Here is a 27077-nt window from a genome sequence, read left to right as displayed (position 1 = left end):
GCTGAAGAGTTGGTGAAGCTCCTAAGGGAACTTAAAAACACTGATTTGTTTTTGCAACCTTTTGTTTCTCTTTGTGAGAGAAAAGGACCGTGGCCATCCCAGGCAGTGGGGTTTGCCCCGCGTATTAAGTGGTGGGATAGTGGGCCTATTTTTGGCAGTTTGTCATCACGTGGAGCACACTGCCTGGCCTGCCCGTCCATTGCTGGAGAAGTTAAAACCATAGCTCTGATTAAGGCTGAAGCCTTCAGCTCTAAAGACTGTTTTTGGTTTTGGAGTTTTTTTTCCTTTAAAGGTATGAACTGAATATTGGCTGTGGGAGCAGCCCCAGTCTTGAAGAAAGACTTGTGCTTTAGGAAGTTGGGAACTATATTTTTGGACAGAATCTGCTGTGAGACTGTTTGCTCATATATTTTTGATTACTGTTTGCTTGGGACTATTCCTATACGCAGAAAACATCCTGACAAATTTTATGTTTATTTTGAGTGAAAGAATAAAACCCAAGTTTTTGACAAGAAACCTTACTTACCCAGTGTTGCAGTGTTTCTCTTCAGTTCTTTTCCTTGTGCAGCCCGCAGCGGCGCACAAGAGTAATTCTTGTCCCAGTGGCTCAGGGCCCATTGTCCTGAGACGGCTGGTGACAATACACATGGATGTAACATACAGCAGTGGTCCCCAATCCTGTCCTGGAGGACCAGTAGACAGTCAGGAATGCAGATCTGCCCCATGCATACTCATCTTCATTACATGCAAATCTCTTTCATGAATATTCATTATGGTTATCTTTCATGCATATTCATTAGGGCTTTCATGCATAATTCATTAGACCACTGGCTGGTGGTCCTCCAGGACAGGGTTGGAAACCACTAACATACAGTATTTCTCTTTAAGTTGCAGTAGGAATCTTGTACCTGTAGGTGGCAGTGCTGCACCACACTCTGAGGACCCACGCTGATTTCCCCTTCCAGAAGACTATTGGTGACTGAACAGCCATCTTCTAAAAGGTGAGGGTGCTATAAACACAAAAAAAGGAACGAAAATGAATTCTCCTCTATAAAAATCTCAGAACATAAGAACTGCCATACCTGGTCAGACCAAAGGTTTCACCAAGCTTATTTCTCATAACATCCAATTCAGGTCACAAGTACCTTGCAGGATCGCAAAACATAGATAGCTCCCACCTATCTCACCAGGAACTTGCAGCATCTTCCTCTATCCTAGGATCACTAGGATCAACAGTTCCTGCTGTATGTGTGCAACTACATTTAAATAATTTAAGATATAAGAATATGCACATGAGGCAAACACATTGTTCAGTGAGAGCGAAATTTGACAAAAGATCTTTGTGAGTACATGAATGGGAATACATTCATGAGTAACATGAGAAAATAATTATTCACAAAAGGGGCGATGGATGTATAGAGTACATTCCCAGTGGAGGGAATGTTGGGAAAAAGATTATTAGCATTTATAAAAACATGGGACAAAAAGAATGGGATTACAGGGAATTTGAGGATAACACTTTTGCAGATAGGGCCAGATCTGTAATACTGAAGCAGAAAATAAAACTAGGCAGACTAAATGAACCTTGCTTACATTCATTAAATTTTTTAAAATCTAATTCAGTAGTACTGATATCTGACAGAACAGGCAGCACTGCAATTATCTAGATAAGTGGTTCATAAACCTGTCCTGGGGGACCCCCCAGCCAGTTGGGTTTTCAAGCTATTATCCCTAATGAATATGCATGAGGCAGACTTGCATGCCTGTCACCTCTATTAATTGCAAATCTGCCTCATGCATATTCATTAGAAACCCAACTGGAGGAAAAGTCCATAGTCTGTTATTGAGAAAGACATGGGGAAAACACTGCTTGCCCTGTATTGGTAGCATGGAATATTGCTACTCCTTGAGTTGTGGCCAGGTACTAATAACCTGGATTGGCCACGGGCTACTAGGCTTGATGGACCTTTGGTCTGACCCAGTAAGTACCTAATTTGAAAATTCTGAGAATAACTTTAGACTATAGTCTAACTTTTAGGAAGCATATGGATCTGTTAACTTCAAAATGCTATGCAATACTATGGAAATTGAGGACCATTAAGAAATATTTTGATACAGAGTCCTTCCGGCTGTTAGTCCAGTCTACCCGTACTGTCTACCTTGGATTATTGTAACATCGTTTATCTAGGGTTAACAAAAAAAGACTTTATTAAGACTTTGATTAGTTCAGAATGCTGCAGTCCGTTTGATTTTTGGTCTTAAGAAATATGACCACGTACGTTCTTTTTATACTAGATTGCATTGGCTCCCATTCGAAGCCAGAGTGTTTTTTTAAATTTGTGTGTATTTGTTACAAGGCACTTTTTGGTTTACTGCCTTATCTGTTATCTTACCTGAAATTATTCAAGTCAAATAAATGCACCAGAAATTCCGGTATGTTCATTTTCCCTGCTCTAAAGGCCTGTCGTTATAAAACCTTTTTGGACAGGACACTAAAATATCAAGCGGGGAAGATGAATTCCTGGATGGGCCCTCCGATTGCCCAATCCCACTCTTACCTCAAAGTTAGGAAATTATTGAAAACTTACCTATTTGATAAGCAAGAATGTTAACTTTTTCAACAGCATATCAATGATGGTGTATTTTATTCAGGAATTTATATTTAATTGAATTGTTTTTACTGATGTTGTATTTAAAGTAGTAATGTTTTCTGTACTGTATTTTTTCACTGAAATGTCTGTTTCTCTTGTTGTGAACTGCCTAGAATTACTGGTAGGGCAGTATACAAGAAAATGAATTATTATTATTATTAGTTGGGGGTCGCCGTACCTTAAGGAAGGATATGGCGATACTTGAGAGGGTTCAGAGGAGAGCGACATGTTTGATAAAGGGTATGGAAAACCTTTCATACACTGAGAGACTGGAAAAACTGAGGCTCTTTTCCCTGGAGAAAAGAAGACTTAGAGGGGACATGATTGAGACCTATAAGATCATGAAGGGCATAGAGAAAGTGGAGAGGGACAGATTCTTCAAACTCTCGAAAACTACAAGAACGAGAGGGCATTCGGAAAAGTTGAAAGGGGACAGATTCAAAACCAATGCTAGGAAGTTTTTCTTCACCCAATGGGTGGTGGACACCTGGAATGTGCTTCCAGAGGGCGTGATAGGACAGAGTACGGTATTAGGGTTCAAGAAGGGATTGGACAATTTTCTGAAGGAAAAGGGGATAGAAGGGTATAGATAGAGGACTACTACACAGGGCCTGGACCTCTTGGACCGCCGCGTGAGTGAACTGCTGGGCACGATGACCCAGCAGAGGCACTTCTTATGTTCTTATGACAGGTTTAAGAACCACTGGTCTAGATAGTGGCAATACTCAAATTGCTACCTGTCCAGATAAATTAGGACTGTTAAATCTGAATGTTGCTGTCACCCAGGTAAATTTTGCCTCCGCTCACACTCCATCTCTGCACTGCCCTGGTATTAGTCGGTGATGATATTCAGTGGCATTGTCAAGATAGTGCCACTGAAATTCAAGGAACAGTCAAATGTTTTTGCATATTCAGAGGTGTAAAGAAACTCAAGCTCTTCCAACTGTAAATATCTTTATTCATTTTAAAGCCAAAAATAAGTGCAACTTTTTCTCAGTGAGAAAAAGTGAGAAAAAGTATCACTGTGAAGAATCCACTGAGAATATTAAGGACACTTCTCATTGTAGACAAAACACCTTAGCATGTTCATCAGAAGGATGTGAAACATCTGGAAAGACTTGAAGCCTACAGTATAAGAAAAGGGTCCCTCTATTTCGGAAGAAAAGCTTTAACACCCAATCTCTATCTGCTTTCAATATAATTAATTTAACGTAGCTGGTGTAGCATCTGTGTCATCCTTTTCTAGAAGCTGAGTAACATTCAAGGAATCAGAAGAAATTTTGGATCCCAGAATCCTCTTGTTGTCCTCCTTCCCTCTTTGTAAAAGGAAGAATATAGTACACTCTAGACAAAGGTGGACAAGATTGTTCTAGAATTTTCAGAATCTCAAAAAAAAAAAGTATTTTTAAAGTAAATGAAGCAGCTACTGATGGAATTTTTGGAAAATGAATAAAGCATAAAGTCTTCTTACACAAAAATAAGTGCAACATGTTATACAGACATTTTACACTTTAACAGCACTTAATTCTATCAAATTCTATTTTATGACAAATACATATATCATCCCCCCTTTCTACATATCCAACAATTGCATTCAAATTAAAAGAATCTCCCCACCCACCCTGGACGTGTATGATCAAAGGGCAAAATCAACAATCAGTCCTTACAGAATTTTGTCAATGGCTCCCAAACATCCATAAATTTCCTATAATGTCCCTGTTGTATGGCCATAATACGCTCCATTTTAAAAGTGTGGCATAGAGATTCCCACCAGAAAGTATAATTTAGCCGATCCCATTTTTTCCAATTTCTCAAAATAAGTTGTATGGCAACTCCTGTCATAATAAAGAGAAGTTTATTGTTATGGGAAGATATTTGGCTTTTAGCCCTCATTAACGTGCCAAATAGCACGGTGTCGTACGTCAATGCCACTGAATTTTCCAATAATTTATTCCTTGACCCCATATGGATCTCCAAAATTTAAGTATCAATGGACAATAGAACAGTAAATGATCCAATGTCCCTACATCGAGATGACAGTGCCAGCATCTATTAGACTTAGAACTATCCAATTTCTGTAAACGAACAGGGATCCAAAAAGATCTATGTAACAAGAAAAACCATGTTTGTCTCATAGATGCAAATGCCATACATCTCATCCTCCAAGTCCAAATTTGTGGCCATTGAGATGCAGAAATATGATCCTTTATCTCAATGCTCCAAATGTCATGAAGACCAGACTTTGGTTTCTTATTCAAAAATTGAGATTAATTTGTACCACTGGGTGGCCTGATGCCCTAGGAAATCTGTCTGGAAGCACAGGACCGGCAAACTATACTGATTTTTAAGATTTCACCAATCTCTTCCAAAAGGCTCTCCAAAACCAGCAAATGAACAAGGCACTCCATTGTAAATAAAACAAATTTTATTCTATGTATATACACCCCACAGGAAAACCTGAATGGACAGGAATATATATGCTGAGAGGAATTCCCCCCCACCACTCACCCCCCCAGATAATTAGGAAAAGCAGCAGCGGAATTGGAACTCAGGCTAGAACTCCCATTGAAGATCATTTAGATACACCAAGATAGGTTTTGACTCTTGACTTTTTAAGCCTTCCTTTGGGATTTAGTGGAGTTTGAACCTAGATCCACAGTCCAATTGGAGTTCACCTTAGTTTAAAGGAGATATGGCTTTCTGGTTGTTCATGTGAAAGGGAGAGAGGGGTAAACAGAACAGTCATTGGGAGAATAAGTGGCTCTGCAAAAAGCTGCAATTTGGCTGCATAATTAGTTTTTGGGCTGATTTGCAGTTTTCATTTATATTACCACAAAGAAGAAGAAAATGTAGACCCAAAGACAAAAGCTACTAAGCTAGAAAAGGCAAGAAGAGTTATATATCCACATATATCTTGAGACTATATCCTTTTCTTTTATTAATTCTATTATGGATAAATTACCTCAAATATCTGATTGGATTACTTCAAATGGTCTTAAGATGAATCAATCTAAAATAATTGCTTTATTGTTTCTTCAGGTAGTTTCTTCAGTCTTATCCATGCTGTACCTACCCCATGTAAAGACTCCACCAGGATCTTAGAAGCGTAGATTGATAATAATCTTACTTTTACAAATCACATTTCACTTATTCTTCAGGAATCATTTTTTAAGACAATTTGGCTAGTTCATTCCTTTACTGATTTAAAATATCTTCTTTTAGTTATTCATTCCCAGGTTATTTTATGTCTAGTTTATTATAATTTCCTTTTACGTGGTATTCCTCAGTATTAATTGAGGTATTTTCAATTTGTTCAAAATACTGCTATTAAATTAATTCATAAAGCCAAAAAGTTTGATAATGTAAGTCCCTTATTATACTCTGAACACTGGCTCCTAGTTTATTATTGTATTAGTTACAAAATTCTCGCTCTTATTTTTTCTATTTCAGTCTGGTTTACTTTCTTTTCTCACTAGGGCTTTCTCATACTTCCTGTTTTTCAGTCTTTGCTCCTACTTTATGGAATGCTTTACCCACTGAGGGCAGGATATACAACGCTTTGACAACATGGTAATAAATACCATGTTGAGAGCGATTTTAATTTACAGGGTGATGCTCAATACAAAAGTATGCAAATTATATGCATGCTATTTGTGCAGAGCAGTCCCAGTAAAAGGGGGAAGAACTGAGCGTGGTGCCTGCTCAGAAGAGCAAAGGTAGGCACAGCTCTTCCCCCTTCTCTGCCCTTACCTTGCCCATTGCAAAATAAAAACTTCCCTGCCCACGATCAGCTGGCCAGCACCGGAGCAGCGATCAGTTGAGCCAGCAGGGGAGAAGACTGTGATTACCTGAGCCAGCACTGAGCTGCGATCAGCTGAACCGGCAGGGGAGAAGACTGATCAGCTGAGCCAGCACTGAAGCAATGATCAGCTGAGCTGGCAGGGGAGAAGACTGTGATCAGCTGAGCCAGCACAGAGCTGCGATCAGCTGAGTCAGGTAGGGGAGAAGCAGTTTGGAAAGCTAAAAAAAAAAAGTTTAAAAAATGAGTGCAGCTGTTGTGCATGGGACATACACTCACATAACACATGCACAATAGCTACTGGCAAGTTCAGACCTGCTAGAATATTTGCCATGTAAAAGGGGTAGCGTTCCCTTTTGTGTATGATAAGGAACTCATTTAAATACTAATGAGCTGCTTGTAATGCATTTACATAGGGTTCTTAATGGCTGTCCCTTTAAACATTGGAGGCAGAGCTTCCATGCCAGCAAGACTAATTTAACAATTCTTACCAGCACAGAAAGCTTACATGAGCATCGGAGTCCAAGTCATATATGGAACTATGTGCATTGCACCCCACAATTATGGCAAATGCAGAGTGCTTCTACTTTTAGTTTTCCTTAGGGCTATATAACACCTGTTTCTGGTATAATCGTCAGTCCTTCCAGATCTCTGCATTATTCTCTGAAAAACCACAGTAGGGTTAGTGGATATTTTTGCCATTATTTGAGTTGTGTCCCTTGTAACAACAGGTATTGCAAAATGTTTGCATCTCTGTATACAGGCTGACCCAAAACATCCAAGTGCCAATTTTCAAAACCAATTTTCTGGACGTCTAGTGGGACTTCAAAGCTACTGTGCATTTAGCGTTTTAGTGTCCGTGTTGGGAGGCATATTATGGAATAGTTTTGGGCAGGGTTTGGGCATGCCTAACTTGGACATTTTGCAGGTTGTAATGGAATTTTTGCTGAGATGTCCTAGATGGAAATTAGACATTTTGGGCTAGACCTGTTTTAGAAGCATCTAAATGCCAAAAAGTACCCAAACTGACCAGATGACCACTAAAAATATTAAGTACTGACTCCTCAACACTCTTCCAGTGGTCACTGACCTTCCTCCCATCCCACAAAAATCTGAATGAAAAAGTACATACCTCTCTGTAGGAAAAATTTTGGGAAAGTCTACCAGAGCATCACACAGGTATCATAAGTAGCTAGTAAACCATAGGAAGACCAAGGCCCATAATCCAAGGCCCACAATCCACTCTAACCAGAACATTTATGGTGGTAATTGTAAGCCCATCAAAAAAAACCTCAAACCCAACTCTACTGCCATAAAGGTGCCATCTGCAGCCATAAGGGCTATTGGGGTGGTAGACAGGTGGGTATAGTGGATTTTGGTGGAGTTTTTTTTTTTGAGGGGGGAGGGGGCTCACCATAACTTATAAAAAGGTTATGGTGAGATGTACACATGGCATCCTTTATGTAAAGTTCACTGCAGTGCCCTTTAAGGTGCCCCACAGCTCAGCCTGACTCAGTTTTAAGAGTCTATAAGGGCTAGATTCTATAAAAGGCACCTAAGCATGCCTATATAGTAGGTGCTGCTCAGTGAGGTTGTCAATCAACCACTAGATGCTGCTTACAGAATCCTGCCTAGCGGTGCCTAGGCATGCTTAAAGTTTTGCTAGGCTTTAGCACCAGATAAAAATTGGTTACTCAGACTTTTCTTTAAAAATAAACAAAGGGAATTTCTTGGATTTAAAATATAAATGTTCCCAGACCTGGTACGAAACACACAAAAATGTAGACATGAATTTCTGATTATGAAACTGGGTGTTATTGCTCTTGGGGAGACTTTTTTCCTTCGTCACCCATGTAAATGTGTGATACAATATCAAATGCAAAAATATTTTTTCTTTAACCCTAGCCAACTAACAACCTTAGTAACATAGTAACATAGTAGATGACGGCAGATAAAGACCCGAATGGCCAATCCAGTCTGCCCAACCTGATTCAATTTAAATTTTTTTTTTTTTTTCTTCTTAGCTATTTCTGGGCGAGAATCCAAAGCTTTACCCGGTACTATGCTTGGGTTCCAACTGCCGAAATCTCTGTTAAGACTTACTCCAGCCCATCTACACCCTCCCAGCCATTGAAGCCCTCCCCTGCACATCCTCCACCAAACGGCCATACACAGACACAGACCGTACAAGTCTGCCCAGTAACTGGCCTAGTTCAATATTTAATATTATTTTCTGATTCTAAATCTTCTGTGTTCATCCCACGCTTCTTTGAACTCAGTCACAGTTTTACTCTCCACCACCTCTCTCGGGAGCGCATTCCAGGCATCCACCACCCTCTCCGTAAAGTAGAATTTCCTAACATTGCCCCTGAATCTACCACCCCTCAACATCAAATTATGTCCTCTGGTTTTACCATTTTCCTTTCTCTGGAAAAGATTTTGTTCTACGTTAATACCCTTTAAGTATTTGAACGTCTGAATCATATCTCCCCTGTCTCTCCTTTCCTCTAGGGCAGGGGTGTCCAATGTCGGTCCTCGAGGGCCGCAATCCATTCGGGTTTTCAGGATTTCCCCAATGAATATGCATTGAAAGCAGTGCATGCAAATAAATCTCATGCATATTCATTGGGGAAATCCTGAAAACCCAACTGGACTGCGGCCCTCGAGGACCGACATTGGACACCCCTGCTCTAGGGTATACATATTCAGGGCTTCCAGTCTCTCCTCATACGTCTTCTGGTGCAAGCCTCCTATCATTTTCGTTGCCCTCCTCTGGACCGCCTCAAGTCTTCTTACGTCTTTCGCCAGATACGGTCTCCAAAACTGAACACAATACTCCAAGTGGGGCCTCACCAATGACCTGTACAGGGGCATCAACACCTTCTTCCTTCTACTGACTACGCCTCTCTTTATACAGCCCAGAATCCTTCGGGCAGCAGCCACTGCCTTGTCACACAGTTTTTTCGCCTTTAGATCTTCGGACACTATCACCCCAAGGTCCCTCTCCCCGTCCTTGCATATCAGCTTCTCTCCTCCCAGCATATACGGTTCCTTCCTATTATTAATCCCCAAATGCATTACTCTGCATTTCTTTGCATTGAATTTTAGTTGCCAGGCATTAGACCATTCCTCTAACTTTTGCAGATCCTTTTTCATATTTTCCACTCCCTCTTCGGTGTCTACTCTGTTACAAATCTTGGTATCATCTGCAAAAAGGCACACTTTTCCTTCTAACCCTTCAGCAATGTCACTTACATACATATTGAACAGGATTGGCCCCAGCATCGAACCCTGAGGGACTCCACTAGTCACTTTTCCTTCCTTCGTGCGACTTCCATTAACCACCACCCTCTGGCGTCTGTCCGACAGCCAGTTTCTGACCCAGTTCACCACTTTGGGTCCTAACTTCAGCCCTTCAAGTTTGTTCAACAGCCTCCTATGAGGAACTGTATCAAAGGCTTTGCTGAAATCCAAGTAAATTACATCTAGCATATGTCCTCGATCCAGCTCTCTGGTCACCCAATCAAAAAATTCAATCAGGTTCGTTTGGCACGATTTACCTTTTGTAAAGCCATGTTGCCTCGGATCCTGTAACCCATTAGATTCAAGGAAATACACTATCCTTTCTTTCAGCAACACTTCCATTATTTTTCCAACAACTGAAGTGAGGTTCACCGGCCTGTAGTTTCCTGCTTCATCCCTGTGACCACTTTTATGAATAGGGACCACATCCGCTCTACTCCAATCCCCAGGAATCACTCCCGTCTCCAGAGATTTGTTGAACAAGTCTTTAATAGGACTCGCCAGAACCTCTCTGAGCTCCCTTAGTATCCTGGGATGGATCCCGTCTGGTCCCATCGCTTTGTCCACCTTCAGTTTTTCAAGTTGCTAATAAACACCCTCCTCCGTGAACGGCGCAGAATCTACTCCATTTTCTCGTGTAACTTTGCCAGACAATCTCGGTCCTTCTCCAGGATTTTCTTCTGTGAACACAGAACAGAAGTATTTGTTTAGCACATTTGCTTTCTCCTCATCACTCTCCACATATTTGTTCCCAGCATCTTTTAGCCTAGCAATTCCATTTTTTATCTTCCTCCTTTCACTAATATATCTGAAAAAATTTTATCTCCCTTTTTTACATTTTTAGCCATTTGTTCTTCCGCCTGTGCCTTCACCAAACGTATCTCTCTCTTGGCTTCTTTCAGTTTCACCCTGTAGTCCTTTCTGCTCTCCTCTTCTTGGGTTTCTTTATATTTCATGAACGCCAACTCTTTTGCCTTTATTTTCTCAGCCACTAGGTTGGAGAACCATATCGGCTTCCTTTTTCTCTTGTTTTTATTGATTTTCTTCACATAAAGGTCCGTAGCCATTTTTATCGCTCCTTTCAGCTTAGACCACTGTCTTTCCACTTCTCTTATGTCCTCCCATCCTAACAGCTCTTTCTTCAGGTACTTTCCCATTGCATTAAAGTCCGTACGTTTGAAATCTAGGACTTTAAGTATCGTGCGGCCGCTCTCCACTTTAGCCGTTATATCAAACCAAACCGTTTGATGATCGCTACTACCCAGGTGAGCACCCACTCGAACATTAGAGATACTCTCTCCATTTGTGAGGACCAGATCCAATATCGCTTTTTCCCTTGTGGGTTCCGTCACCATTTGTCTGAGCAGAGCCTCTTGAAAGGCATCCACAATCTCCCTACTTCTTTCTGATTCCGCAGACGGAACATTCCAGTCCGCATCCGGCAGGTTGAAATCTCCCAACAGCAGAACCTCCTCTTTCCTTCCAAACTTTTGGATATCCACAATCAGATCCTTATCAATTTGCTGCGATTGAGTCGGAGGTCTATAGACTACACCCACGTAGATAGAAGTTCCATCTTCTCTTTTCAGAGCAATCCATATCCATAACCTTCTTGTCTGAGGCACAACTAAAAGCAGGGATGATAACATGAGTACTCATTGAAGTTTGATATACTTCCTTAACTAATGGATCTTTCTTTGTTACTTATTTGTGTTATTAATTGCTCGCTGATTCTAAGCCTTGGATTCTATTTTGAGGACTTGAGTTAAAGTTAAGCTATTAAATTCCTATTATATTGGTTAGATTATTATTATTGGTAAAATATTTTTTCTTTTTCAGTTTAACTTTATCTTTCTGTACAAGTGGATACTTGATTTGTTAATGAAAACTTGAATAATTTAAAAAAAAAAAAAAAAAGTGTTGCTAGACTTCCTAGAGGTAGGCATCAGTATATTAGGACAGGTTTTACTTGGCCTAATTTACCAGCGCCAAACTTAGACACCTAAGTCAACTACACTTATGCTCCGCCCTTAACCATGCCTATTTTTTAGGTAGGTGTCATTGGGCATCAGAAGACGTTTACACTTAGGCATTGCTAGGCGTTCTAAGAGTTCAGCGCCAAAGTCTTAACTGCTTTTATTTTTGATTGGCTGGAAACTGGTACAGTCAATGACCATGCCAATTAAAACAAACAAAAAAGTTGAGCGCAGATTTCAAAGTTAGGCATTCTCGATTAAACCAGATTCTGTACAGGATGCCAGCAATGCCTAACTTAAGAATCCATGCTCAAATTTTTTTTTTTTTTTTTTTGTCGTGATAATTGTCTGAATCAGATTTCAGCCAATCAAAAAAAGAGCAATTAAGAGTTTGGTGTCCAACTCTTGGAATGCCTACCTGAAAAGTAAGCGTGGTTAGGGTGTCCGGTCAAAAGCGTGCCGGGACAAAGGCGCGCCCAGACAATTGAGCGCAGCGCGCGCCGCCGCGCCGCTCTAAATTACTGTTTTTAGCGCTCCGACGGGGGTGTGTGGGGGGGAACCCCCCACTTTACTTAATAGAGATCGTGCCGCATTGTGGGGGCGTTGTGGGGGGATGTAACCCCCCACATTTTACTGAAAACTTCACTTTTTCCCTGTTTTTATGGAAAAAATTCAGTTTACAGTAAAATGTGGAGGGTTACAACCCCCCAAACCCCCCATAACGCCGGCGCGATGTCTATTAAGTAAACTGGGGGGGTTCCCCAACAAAATCCCCCGTCGGAGTCCCTAAAAACTGTAATTTAGAGTGGCTCGGCGGCGCGTGCTGCGCTCAATTGTCGGCGCGCGCTTTTGTCTTTCGCGCCATTGTCTATGAACCGTGGTTAGGGGTGGACGATAGGCGTGGTTGACTTAGGCATCACTAAGCATCCAAGAGGTGCCGGTAAATTAGGTCAAGTAAAACCTGGTCTAATATACCGGTGCCTACCTCTAGAATGCCTGGTGAAGCCTAAGCATACCTAGCTAGGTGGACTTCTATGATTGGCACTTACAATGTAGGCCTACTTAGGTGCCGTTTATAGAATCTGGCCCTAAGTATCTAGCTGCTTTTAGGTCTTTTAGATTCTTGTGGACTTCTTAATAGACTTGGAAAATCTGCTTTCTTCAGTACAGTATAGCAGTCTTCAAACATCCCCTTGATCACCATTGTTCCTTATTCAATATTCTGCAATTCTGCTAGATTTGGCTTTCATGAGAGCAATGCACATGGACGCAGGAAATTACTGGGGTCTTTTCAAAGATGAAATTGCTTCCAACAAACTGGGGGTTTTGGAGGTGCTAAAATTGGGAACAATTGCTTCTTGAACTTTCCTGTTCTGTTCAAAAGGACTGATCCTTTTTTACTAGTGCTGTAATGTGTATTGCTGTCTTTGACAAATTTTTTCTGAATCTCCTATATGAGCTGTCAAATCCCAGGAAATGCTGCACTCTATTAATATCCCTAAGGACTGGCCATTCTGAGATAACTGACATTTTCTTCAGATTCATATGAAAATCTTCTAGTGATATTTGATTGTATCCTAGTCACAAGACAGATTTTTCTGGTTTGGCAAATAATTGATGTGTTCCGAGTCACTGTAATGCCACCCATATGAGTTTCATTATGCATGGGATCTTAAAAGAAAGAAAATATTCAGCATAACATCCAAACAGTCAATTATAGAGTGATCTGGTATCTCCCAATGAGCAATCATTGAGAAAATACTGGGCTGTAACTGGTAAAGTGTAGAGTCCAAATGGCATTATTTTTAATTCAAATATTGTAAGGCATCAACCATTTTAGTAGCTCCCATCTGGACCAAATCCGCCCAATTTATATCTTTTCAAGGGAGCAGTTTCCAGAATTGCCCAAAGTACTCCAAATGAAATCCTGGAGACCTAAACAGAGGTACTATTGCCATCTTTTTCCTACTGGCCATTCCTCTTCCTATACACCCAAACATCCTTCTAACTTCTTCTGTTGCCTTATCTATCTGTTTGGCCAACTTAAGATCATCATGTACAATCACCCAAAGATCATCTGGTTCTTTTATATGCCCTATACCACTCCCTTAGATTTTTTTTTTAGCCCAGATGCATATCACTGCATTTTTTAGTATTAAATCTTAGCTATCACATTCTAGACCAGTGTCTCGCAAACTTTGTCAAGCCACGGTCCAGTGAACGTAGTGGTCGTGGCTCGAGGCATCCGGAAGTGTGAACGCCGACGTGATGATGTCACGTGCTTGCATAATGTCATCATGTCGATGTCTGCACATGCACAAAGGCCCTACAGACGGGCCCTGAGCTGCCAGTGTGTTTGTGTATGGGGGAGAGGGGAGCGGAAAACATGTGGAGAGAAGGAGAGGTGCTGGCATCAGCTAATTGCATACAGGATGTTCCTCTCGCTGTGAGAGGCACACAGTTTGTGATACACTGTTCTAGACCATTCCTTCAGATATTGGTATTATCTTTAAAAAAACCAACCCTTTTCAAACACCCCTTCATAATATCACTCACAAAAATATTGAAAATAACTAGACTAAGCACCAATCCTCATGGCAAGCCACTAGTTAACATTTTTTTTCTGCCAAATGAATTCAAAATCCTGGACCCAGGACTGGTAAAACACAATGTAGGTGTGTAAATTGTCTAAGTACAGATAGGCACAAAGGACACTAAGCAATACCAAAGCAGAGATGGCCAAAAACAGACAAAAGGAGTAAAGGATTTATTAAACTGAAGACCCAACGTAGGTTGTGTTTTGCAAAGTGCCTATAGCAGGGGTCCAAAATATTTGAATGGTGTGGCAAAACTTTAATCTGGGAGTCACATTGAAATCACTGTAGAACACAATGTGTAATCAAAATCGCCACATATAATCTCTCTTTGAACTGTACAGGATAATACATGTATGTAAGGGATATACTTACAGATACATGAGAGTGCGCCACTTTGCAGAAGATGAGGCCATCAGGCACAGCTGCTTGGCATGTCAGGTTGTAGATGTGATCATCAGCACACATTGTCATGTAGTGATAACATCCGTTGGGTATGTAGGCTGCAATGAATGACAGAACGTGTCAGTCCTCAGCCACAATGTCACCGAGAACCAAAAACACACAAAAACTTCCCTTTTAGAAAGAGGGGATAGAGATACTTTGGTCACTGTCAGCAGCATTGGAGCTTCAGTTTATACAGGAAATACATTTTATTCACTATTTGGTTTGATGACAGTAGCTCTACAGATCAGCCACAAGATGTCTTCCTACTAATCTTAGCTTTAATGGATGCTCACCATAAGATGAAAAAGAAAAACTGCAACATTAAAACCGAAGAATAAGAATAGCCACACTGGGTGAGAGACCAATGGTCCATCTAAGCCCAGTATCCTGTTTCCACAGTGGTCAATCCAGATCACAAATACCTGGTAAAATCCTAAATAGTAGCAACATTCCATGCTACCAATCCTTGAGCAAGCATTGGCTTCCCCTATGTTTGTCTCAAAAGCAGATTATAGACTTTTCCTCCAGGAACTGGTCCAAACCTTTTTTAAACCCATCTATGTTATCTGCTGTTACATGCTCTAGCAACACATTCCAGAGCTTACAACTACTACTATTTATCATTTCTATAGCACTGAAAGGCGTACGCAGCGCTGTACATTTAATAATCAATAGACAGTCCCTGCTCAGAAGAGCTTACAAACTAATTTGGACAGACAGACAGAACATCTCGGGTTGGAGAGATTCTGGTAGAGGAAATGATACAATGGGCCTAGGTATCTGAGAGCAGTTAGTAGGAGTTAAAAGTTGAAAGCAGTTTCAAAAAAGTGGTCTTTTAGCTTGAGTTTGAATACTGCTGTAGACGGAGCATGACGTATTGATTCAGGCAGCCTGTTCCAGGCATACGGTGCATCAAGAAAGAAAGAAGGGACAGAGTTTAGAAATGGCAGTGGAGGAGAAGGGTACAGATAAGAGGGACTTACCTGAAGAACGGAGTTCATGGAGGGGAAGGGAGCATGGGGGAGATAAGAGAGATATTGGGGGGCTACAGAGTGAATGCACTTGTAAGTCAGTAAGAAGAGTTTGAACTGTATTTGGAAATGGATGTGGAGTCAATGAAGTGACTTAAGGAGAGGGGTAATGTGAGAATAGCGGCTCTCACGGAATATGAGTCATGCAGCAGCATTTTGAACAGATTGAAGGGGTGAGAGATGGATGCACGGGAGCCCTGAAAGAAGTACCTAGTAGTAGGCTGAGCATGGTGGTTTGTTCATAGAGGAGAGGTTGAATTTTGGTAATATTATAAAGGAGGAAGCAACAGGTTTGGCTGTTTGTTGGATCACCCTGAGGTTGTGAGTGACGAGACAGGGAGGAGAGTGTTATCCACAGAAACAGAAAATGAAGAGAGGGGGGCAGTGAGTTTAGGAGAAAAGATAAGGAGTTCAGTTTTAGCCATATTCAATTTGAGATGTCAGACAGGCAGGCTGAGATTTGGGCCTGAGTTCCTGTAGAGATATCTGGTGTGGAGAGGTAGACATGGGAGTCATCGGCATAGAGGTGATATTGAAAGCCATGGAAGGAGATCAGTGTACCGAGAGAGTGGGTATATAAGAAAATGAGGAGAAGGCCCAGAATGGAGCCTTTTAGGACCAGATGCACTAAAGCCAGCGATTGTCGCTAAAACTATTATAACAACTTTAGCAATGATCGCATTTGCTGACCAGATGCAGAAAACGGTTTACCGCTTGGTTTTCTGCACGATCGCTCATTCCCTGATCCAACCATACAAATAAGCTCATTAAAATGAAATGTAATCTAGTAGAGCGATTGATGCGCTAACATGACTTCCTGATGCATTAAAAAAGGTGATCGATTTTTAGCAATCCAAAAAAAGTGACTGGTCTAACCTTTTTTTGTTTTTAATGGGCACAGATGCTGTGCATGTTACACATGCACAATATCTGCCCCATTAGAAAAAAAGCACACACACTCCTGACGAACCAGCACCAGGAACTGATCCCCCCCTGCACCAATGAAAACAGTAGGAGGAATGCCCACTTCCTCCCGCCATGCAGACTCCACCTCCCCCACGTGAGAAAAAAAACAGCAGAATGGGTGCCCACCCCCTCCTGCCACTGAAGGCCCATTCCCATGCCAGGCACCCCCCCTAAACATCCCCTACCCTCCTCCTTTCTCCCACCGGAAAAAAAGGCAGGAGGATTCCCACTCCCTCCAGCCACCAGAGGTCCCTTGAAACCCCACCCCCAACCCTCCCTGTACCTTTTCAGAGAAGTTGGAGCAGGAGGGAAGCATTGTCTGTCCCGCTCGTAGGTCCACTAGTTCAAAATGGGCCCCTCCCTGGTGTATCATGTGATTCACAGGGAGGGGCCTAAGGCCCTGATTGGCTCAGACACCTAAGGCCCCTTTGGTCGGCATAGCAGGAGGGAGTGGGCATCCTTCCTGCCTTTTTTGGGGGGTGGAAGTAAGGGGGAGGGTAGGGGATATTTGGGGGACACCTGGCACGGGGTTGGGCCTTTGGAGGCAGGAGGGAGTGGGCATCCTTCCTGCCATTTTTGTCTCTCGGGGGTGGGTGGGTAATGCAAATGGCCATCCCTCCTGCTGATTTTTGCTAGCAAGTGGAGGGGGGGTTCCCAGTGCCGTGTTCATTGGGGTCATTGGGGAGGGCTATTATCAGCGTGGGGGGGTCTTTTCTTTTTAATGGGGCACATATTTTGCATGTGTAACATGCAAAGCATCTGTGCCCATTAAAAGAGAAAAAAAAAAGGTTTTCTGCCCTAAACACCTGAGTGGCAGGAGGCTTTCCCCTGCCTCTCAGCTGTTCAGGCTTCTCCTGTTGGCTCTGCGCATGTATGAGAGTCGCTCTCACAACGATCAATTGGATGGCAGAGTTGGGGATTACGGCGAACATCTGTGTGAATTATTTGCATGCAAACATTTTAATGCATCAATAGCTCTTTCTAAATTGGACCATAAATCGGATCAGAGTAGACCCACATTTAGCGTAGGCTGCTGTGGTAACAGCCCCGAAGCCCATAGGGATTAAAAGGGCTTCAGGGACATTACTGCGCAGTTTTATGTTTAGTGGTCAAATCAGACTCCATAACAGTCAGTCCTATCTTTATGTGTTGTCGCTTTATGTGGCGTTCTGAATAAAGAATTAAAGTTGGTCTCATTGTAATTTTGTTTTCAAAAGCCTCTGAAACTCATCTTTTTCTTTTTATTATTTATTATTATTATTATTATTAGGAATATTTTATAGATTAAGAGATAAGATATGTTTTGTTATTCTGATTCAATGTATTAGATATTGCGTTGATATTTGAAATTAATAAAATTTCATGAAAAGAAAAAGAGAATTAAAGTTTAAAAACAAAATTCTTACCTCAACATTCTGTGCAAATAGTGTACAATAGCTCCTGCCTCGGACAATGTGTTTATTTGACAGACAGGAGGACAGTATGTAGGTTTGAGGTGAACAACTGAAAAACTCACCAATGGTCAAAGGCAGGTCTCGCAGTTCTCTCCACAGCACCACCCGGCTATTCCTCACACGTGCTGTTGTCCTGTTATCCTCTACTTCCGAGACCTTCCTTGAGAGAAAGTTTTCCTCTTTAACTCCTCGAGCCATACACATCAGAATGTCAAAGAACAGTGAGAGCTAGCAGAGAACAGGAGAAACTTGTTATATGGATGACAAGGAATACCTATATTTTGTGCCAGCAGAGCCTCAGCAATGAGGTCCCAAGGTATCAGTTGAGAAGACAGTTTCTGGGTGTATTGGCTAATAAGGGAGGTCAGCATAGCTGTCATATACAGTACATGTTTTCTTACAACACAGAAAAGAATTTTAAAAAAAGACTACCCCTAGAAAACATAAGCAAACAGTTCACTCCATGGAGCTTATTCAGTCATTTAAGGGAAAACAAATTAAAAAGAGGCCACCTAACTAGATAACCTTATGTCTCAATATAAGAAATTTGTTTCTTCTGTTTTGCATAATCTTTGATGAAACACACTTTCACAAAAAAGAGAACAATGTCATATATGAATGTAGGCAGTGCTGCTTTAGTTCAAAGGAGAAAGTTCAAACTGAACTGGAGGAAAAGCCTCAGACAAAAGCCCTCCCACCACCACAATGGTGGATAAAGGTGGTAGGGTGGTAACCTCACTGGCAAAAACTTCCGTTGTACTCCCAAAGTAGAAAACTATAAGCAGGGCTGTCTATGCATGGTTGATAGAAGAAAAAACTTTCCACTTATCTCTGTTGATCGGTACACCGACGATGGCCAGCGTTTCACTAACTTGCTGCCTCAGGGTGTATTAAAAATCCGATCAAAACTTTTTTGATCAGATGAGACGTTGCGGCGTCCTGCTTAAAAGTTTTGATCGGATTTTTGATACACCCTGAGGCAGCAAGTTAGTGAAACGCTGGCCATCGTCGGTGTACCGATGGAAGGACTCCAGTGGCAGAGTGAAAGTCCGAATGGGTCTCTAGCAAGGGGGCCGACGAATCGGTAAGTTCGATTCTTTGCCAAAACAAATCGATGCAAATCAATTCACCTGAAGTGAATCGTGAATCGATTCAAATCGCAAATCGGGCAGCACTACTACCTACTCTCCTGGCACACAGCCCTAGGAGTGACTATGGATAGATGTGTAACTAGGTTTAGCATATTTTGAAGAAGAAAACCCCAGACACATAACTCAACCCTGTTCTACCTCCGGCTTCACCCCTTTCTGCCCCCAGTCCCGCCCCTGGCAAACGTCCTTTCTTCTATAACCAGCTCTAGCCTCGTCTGGAGGGCCTGGAACCTGTGTGACATCATCCATACCTGCTCAGAGGCCCCCTAGATGCAGCTGGAACTGGTTGGGGCTTTCCAAAACCCAGACATATGCTGGGTTTTGGAAAGTCCATCCAGGAGCCTAGACAGTCCTCTAAAAACAGGACATGTCTGGGTTTTCCCGGACGTCTGGTAACCCACTCGTCTGAACCCAAAAGCTTCATTTCCACCCAAGAACCACTTAAAAAATAAATAAATAAATAAATCTTTATTCAAGGATCTGCTGAAATAAATTAAATACAGCTGAACATTTCCTATTCACTAAAATAGCTACCCCTGCTTTCTTTCCCACAGCCAGCACAAAGAAACACTGCTTGACCCACCCCCCTTCCAACTTCATTGATGCCCCAGCAGATAAATGAGTTTCCTGTATCATATATACATCCGCATCTTGCTGCTTTAAAAAATGAATGGCCTCTTTTACAAAGCCATGCTAATGGTCCCGAAGCCCATAGAGATTTAAAGGGCTTTGGGGCCGTTGCTGCATGGCTTTGTAAAAGAGGTAGTATGTGTTTTTTTCCTCTTAACAGGATGATTGCGGCCATTGACATTTAAAGAAAACATTTTAAAATTCATTGCGAAATCTCAAAGAAGAAAACCCATAATAGTATACCAAAAATCCTTTTCCCCCCCAAAAACACCCATTGCTCAATACACGTCCTAAACCCCTTATTAAAAATCCCCTGTTCTCCCCCATTCCCTATCCCCCATATCATATGATTGCTTGAAGACATACATTTAGACTAGCATTTAGATCTGCCTTCTTCAGCAGTCTCAGCTCAGAGTCCCTGAGTCCGAACAACAATTTTATGGTACTAACTTATTCACTTTAGGCATTTTAGAGTAATTTATTATATAAACTAGTTTAATCTTCACACCTAATCTTATATTTATTTCCTGATATATGTTTTTAAAATTTCAGGTGTCCGGTCTCCTTGATGTAATTTAGCTAAAATGCCTAAAGTGAATAACTTAATAGCAGGTTTTTTCTTTTGGACTGACTTGAGGCACTATAAAGAGCACTCAATGGTTATATTGGGTAAATATATTTGTTTTAGTAATCTCACTAAATTAATGAATTTCCACACATATAGGGAATGTACTTTATTTTATTATTATATGCTATTAATTATTTGTTCACTTCTCATGAGTATTGATGTATTTATTCAGACATTTATGAAATATTTTAATCTATAGGGGATGATTAATTTTAACAATGTAAGGGGAAGCATTTAAAGAGTAGCCCGAGAGCTAGTCTCGATGGGCGTAGGATAACATGGGGCTGGGAACCCTATGCCGCCCGTGTTGTCAGGGAGACAGGGTAAGGATTGGTGGGTTTAAAAGTTGCTTTGCTAACATGGAGATAATTGACAAAAATGGTGCGTGATTGGAGGTCAGGGAGAAGTGGGCGGTACCAAGGGAGGTGTTATAAGCCGGGACCTTGGAGGACTCGGCTTTCAGGGTCCTCCAGGGTGGTTTTTTTCCCCGCCCACCCACCCTTTATAGATGGCCTTTGTAGCTTGGGGAGGCTGGTCTCCCGAGCTACTGGGTGCTGGGGCTCATCCGGCGATGAGTGGAGGGACAGCTGGGAGCCGTGTCTTGGGGTCTACTGACCTGGTTAAAGGGGCATGAGGTCATGCCACCCCTCAGACTCTTGCTGTTCATGGCGGGGTCGGGGGCCATGGATTGATGATTACACTATGTAGCTCGGGAAGAGCTGGCTGATCTTGTGATATGGAAGTTACAGTGTTAATTATGTTAATTATGTTAATTTATGCAATTAAGTTAATTATTGTTGTGGTTAATAAATTGAGCTGCGGCTATATTCCAAAAATGGTGTGTGGTCTCTGTTATTTGGTTCAAGACATAAGGGTAAGAGAAGGGGGGGGGGGTTGTGGCGGGAGTAGGAGCTATCCAGATCCCGCTGTTGTTATGTTGCCTGGGGGAAGTTTCCAAGAACCATTTTTAAACAAGTCACAACATCCCTCATAATGTCAGTGTTTATGTCCTTCAGTACCTCATTTGCATGTTACATAACCTTCCCCCTGCTGCATAACCAAGGTGGGCTGAATGCAGTTTCCCGGTGACCCAACGGGTAGCAGTTCTAATTAAGTTTCAGTGCAAAACAGAAAAACATTAGTTTAACATCAAACTAAGTGTAAAGACTGTTTCCTTTTCAGTTTTGTCAGAAACCCACTGACATGGGGGGTTTCACATGTTATGAGAATAACATAGTAGATTCTTCAGTGTCAGAATTCTTCATGCCTCAAATAAATAGCAATGGTGTTTGTGCAAAGAAAACTAAAGTCACAGTATATAGGGGAACATACCTGAATAGGTTGGGCCCCAGAGTCAAGCCCCATATAGGTGCAGGCATCAAGTGGAGGAATGGCATGGGTTGCCAAAAGTCGCTCAACTGTGTCCAGTGAGAAAAAGACAATTCCAGACACCTGGAAACACAAAACAGAATCAGATGCAAGAATACTTCATTCCATCCTACCTACCAGACTTTGAACATGTGGAACAGGTTTACAAAGAGGATTTTCCTGCATCTTGCTTGCGAGACCATCAAAGAATACCAGATCCTCTCATATCTTCCAAATCAATAAGGTAGCCAGATGACTCCAGTTCAAATGCAGTATTTATCAGATTTTTTAAAATTCAACATAAACTTTCAAGTCTGCTTAATCTTAGTGACAAAACAAAAAAATTTGCAATGTCATTTTATCTTTATTATACACAAGTAATTGGTCCCTCACCCCTATGGGGAGTGACTGTATAAAGGCCCTATGGGGAGTGACAGGTAAAAAGGCCTTTTATAAAATGACTCTGTGATATATGGGAAGAGTGTGGCGCAGTGGTTAAAGATACAGCCTCAGCACCCTGAGGTTGTGGGTTCAAACCCATGCTGCTCCTTGTGACCCTGAGCAAGTCACTTAATCCCGCCATTGCCCCAGGTACAATAGGTAGATTGTGAGCCCCACTGGGACAGAGAGGGAAAAATGCTTGAGTACCTGAATAAATTCATGTAAACCATTCTGAGCTCCCCTGGGAGGACAGTATAGAAAACTAAATAAATACTAGGTAGCAATGTTTCAGATTTAAAATATATGCATATTAGAGTGGTCCCCCAAAAAATTAATTAACATATTTTGCTTGTCCACAGGCTAATTTTATTCCTTTATATAAAAATGAAAAAGCACACAAAATTACTTAAAACAAACAAAGTTTAGGGGTTGCACCACCTCGCTGCTTTTTAAAACTACCGCTAAGCTTAACAGTATATTGTAATTCTTGTGCATCCGACAAATAACACTTGCCAACACTCATTTTGGTGCCTCAAATGTTAGACCTGTTTCTGGGTATATTTGACCTGCTGATTCCAAAAATGGCACCAGTTTTCTCCTATCACCTCTAGTTCTTGAGATACAGAACATGTGCCATATACCACTCTTCTCGCCCATTAAAAACATCAGGATATTTTAATGTAGTGTTTACAGTAATATCTATAGTGCGCACTAATCTGGTGCATGCGCTAAAAACGCTAGCGCACCTTCGTAAAGGGAGCCCTAAAATAAAAGTGTACACCATGAAAATCTACTTATTTCATACCAAAAGCACAAGTTTATGATACAAACTTTCCAGTCATTCCATACACAAGAAGTTCCTTTTTTAAGACTTCCAAGATTTTGTGTTGTTATTGCTATCCTGGCTCAATCCCATACTGCCAGTGCTGATACACGCCAATTTATAGCTTTCCGGTAAAGGGTTTTTTTGATCATCGTGATGAAAGTTGACCAGTCAAAGAACATTTATTTATTCAATTTTCTATACCGTTCTCCCAGGAAAGCTCAGAATGGTTTACATGAGATTATTCAGGTACTCAAGCATTTTTCCCTGTCTCTCCTGGTGGACTCACAATCTATCTAATGTACCCGGGGTCCCAAATGAGGAAGGACGCTGGATTAGAGCTCCTCTATGAACCCTTGAGAAAGCCCTTGTAGGCAAAATGGGTCCCATCGGGGCATGCTAGAGTCACTGCATTAAAAACGATAAGTAAAAAGATATTGCGCTGTCAATTAGTTTTTATTTCTGAAAAATAATACAGAAGAAAATAAAAAAGCTGCATTTGATAGAGGAGGTAATGATATGAGCCAAGTTAAAACATCTACACTGGATTTTTGTATTGATGTAAATGACTTTGAGCCCACTTGCTATCCTATACTTAATCCTGTTGAGTTTGAAACCACAACCCCAGGATGCTGAGGTTGTAGCTTTAACCACTGCGCCACACTCTCCCCAGTCCACATGGCAGTCTAGCAGTTGACAGCTAATAGAATGTCTTCCCAAGGAGCCAGTTTTCGGGTGCAGATCGCAAACTACACAATGTCATCCAAACTAATTATGCACAATCACCTATCTACACAATACACAAGAAAACAGTGCATTCTGGGGTGGCCTCTAAATATTGTCTAATCAAGCTGAAAATTGACACATTAATTAAGATATTCCAAGTGGACAAAAATAAGCCTTGTGGAGACATTTGAAAAGTTTGATTTTTTTTTTTTTTTTGCATACTACCATGGACCATCTTATTGGCCACCTTCCAATCTTCAAGTATTTTTATATTTTGAAGGCATACATTGGCATTTTTGGGCTCTTTTTTTTTTTTTTTTCTTTCAAACAAGGGATTATGCGGTTGCAAAAAAATATTGGGTCTCTTCTTGCTTACCTGTCTTCTTTGCTAACTTCAGTCAGAGGCTACAATGCCCTGCACATTCAGATGTCAAACTGAAGCCAGCAGAGGAGGCCCATGTATTTCAGAAACACTTTCCTTCTGAGGGGTAAGATCATCTTTAGCCTCAGTGGAGTTCTGTGAGGATAACCACTCCCCTCCTCACCCCTATGCCTGGGACAGGCATACACACACACACAAAACCCAATAATAAAAGAAGCTGCACCAGTTGTAGAGCCCCATATGTAAGATAGTAAATGTCAGCAGACCTGCACAGCCTACCCCTACGTATGTATGTTTGCCCCAGTGCATTAAGGGCAGGGCTGATGCTGTGGGAAGGGGTACAAACAGGATAATTGTAAGCCTACTGGTAGGCTTTGGGGGCCCCTCCAAAATTTCTGCCCAGGGCCCCAGCCTGTTTAACACAAGCCTTGATTAGGGCCTGGAAGTGATATCAAAGGAGAGGTGAGGTCAGATTGGGCAGCAGGATGGAGCTGCTGTTCACGCTAGCAAAGAGTTAGAGACATGAGGGGGAGGCAAGACACGAGCGTAGCAGGGAAGGAATGAAGGGATAGAGAGGAGGAGAGGTGCAAGCGCCCCACCAAGACAGTGCCAGTGGCAGTCCGCCCCCCTTACTATGCCATTGTTTGTATAATATGGAAGGGGACTGATATCATGCCACCTCTCTCCAAAAGGAACATGATTTCACCCCCCTCCCCTGAAATTCAGCCAGCAGTGGTAAATGTTGGTTTTTAAACACTGTCACCACCTGAATGATCCACTGATAGTCAGTGCCGGGCCATGTCTGGTCACTGGCACTGAATATTAGTAGATAATTTTGAGTGTCCTGGTTGCCAGGAGCTTATGCAGGCTCAGCCGATATTCAGCCAGGGCCACATAAGAGTTATGTGGCTACAACTGAATATTGGGCTGTCCACATAAGTGGGATTTTTTGTCTTTTTTAAAAAATTACACCCCTGGAGCTCCCAACCTTCCGATCCCCTCCCAACCCCAATGATGACCCCTCCCCCAAACCAAGCTCCCATACTCCCCCATGGGTAAGCAGGCCTCCCCGGGCCTACCTATGTACCTGGTAATCCAGCAGGGCGAGTCTTCAGCATGTGTGGACGGGGCAGGAATGGGAACAGGGACAGAGCCCACAGAGATGGGGTAGGAATGGGGACAGGGACAGAATCCACGGTGACAGGGACAAACTTTATCCCTGTATCATTCTCTAAAAACTTCAGACTAGTAACAATATATAAAAACAACACATCTTAGACAACTGGCAACTGAATTCAATGATTAAAAGAAAACTGCAGAAGCTGCTTTTGTATTTCAATGGACTACTGTTAAATGCCATCATTTGTGTTTTGTCTGCCATCTGCAATGTTCTTCCATCATGTGCCCAGCTGCTCAAGCATCTTACTATTACTGCAACAGATTCATCCATTGTTGCTGACATCAAGGAACATTTCTAACATTTCATAGACACTCATTGTCCTGTTCATCCACTGCACAGTTTAGATTCTCTGCCACATCCATGTCTGAAAGACAATTCAATTACCTTCCAAGAAGATGTAAAAACATAGGCAACTGAATCTCTGGGAAGAGTGTACCAAAACCAGATAGAAATGGAAAGCTCTATTTGTGATTTATAAACAGTTGTAAAGAATATTGTCTCTTTTTACACTTTAATAAAAAGATTTAAATATAAAATTGTAAGTTTTTGAAGCATGTGCAAATGAGGACGGAGTCCATGGGGATGGGGCGGGGAAGGAGATGGAGCCTACGGGGACAGAGCAGGGGCAAGGACAGAGTTTGTGGGGATGGGGACAAATTTTGCCCCGTGTCATTCTCTACAGCCCCTCCGATCTGAACTGAATAGAGATCAAGAGAAACACATGCGCCTACGTTGATTTCAGTGTGTGTCACATCAGGGAAATGGCTTACTTCCAGTTTTTCAGAATTTTGAATACAGGATTTTGTACCTATATTTATAAATTCCATGACATACATTCACATATCTTTGCCAATTACTGCAATGAATGAGATGCTGGTAAAAGTTGTAGGTTAGCTGCACTTAACTCCCAGAAAAAGGTGCAACGAGTTCCCCCTAAGCTGCATGCAATAGCCCACTTATAAAGTACCTGAGTAACATACCAGAGGTACTTTCCCACCATCTTTGGCACATGATTGGATCTCAGACTCCGAGCCTTGATAGATAATGTCACAGACAAAATCCTAGAATGAGAAATCCAAGAGTCAGAAGAGTACACCGAACAGGGACTAGGGAAAAAAAAAAAAAATCAGAGAAAAAGGGGGCAAGAAAAAAGAGAAGAAAATACCCCCTAGTCCTTTTTAGGACTAGAATCTCCCTTATTTTATACTGTATTTCCTTCTTCTCTGTTACTTTCTGCACAGACCCTTTATGTGGAAGCTGACATGTCTTACATGCCACAGTCAAGGCCTCCTGCTGCCGCTGCCACTATGCTTCATATTCTCCAGCTAGTCACTCTTACAGTCATAGCCAGCCATCACACTCTATAGCCAGGGACCCACACTGTTGCCAATATGCCTCACATTCTGCAGCTAGGGGTGCCTATTACCAATTCTCACAGCCACAGGCAAGGCCCCCTGCTGCCACTGCCACAATGCCTCACATTCTGCAGCTACACATCCCCTGCAGTCACACTCTTTAGACAAGGAG

The 27077-nt window shown here is 41.8% G+C and overlaps 1 protein-coding gene across 8 annotated transcripts in view; it reads right to left on the bottom strand.

Annotated features, from left to right (window-relative positions):
• FCSK (fucose kinase) overlaps nucleotides 1-27077 on the bottom strand; it is a 218248-nt gene that overhangs the window by 87857 nt on the left and 103314 nt on the right. For all 8 annotated transcript variants that reach the window (XR_004539276.1, XM_033942656.1, XM_033942651.1 and 5 more), the window contains exons 8-12: nucleotides 26531-26611; nucleotides 21963-22082; nucleotides 18284-18449; nucleotides 14699-14826; nucleotides 909-1010 (exon numbers count right to left, since the gene is read on the bottom strand). Coding sequence is in view for 7 of the 8 variants with exons in the window: in XM_033942656.1 (XP_033798547.1) it covers nucleotides 909-1010; nucleotides 14699-14826; nucleotides 18284-18449; nucleotides 21963-22082; nucleotides 26531-26611 (597 nt within the window). In the remaining variant the exon portion in view is untranslated. The remainder of the gene's footprint in view (nucleotides 1-908; nucleotides 1011-14698; nucleotides 14827-18283; nucleotides 18450-21962; nucleotides 22083-26530; nucleotides 26612-27077) is intronic.

This window comes from Geotrypetes seraphini, chromosome 4 (assembly GCF_902459505.1).
Source record: "Geotrypetes seraphini chromosome 4, aGeoSer1.1, whole genome shotgun sequence".
NCBI lineage: Eukaryota > Metazoa > Chordata > Amphibia > Gymnophiona > Dermophiidae > Geotrypetes > Geotrypetes seraphini.
The sequence above is the reverse complement of the archived record's forward strand: the minus strand, read 5'-3'. Positions and strand labels throughout refer to the sequence as shown.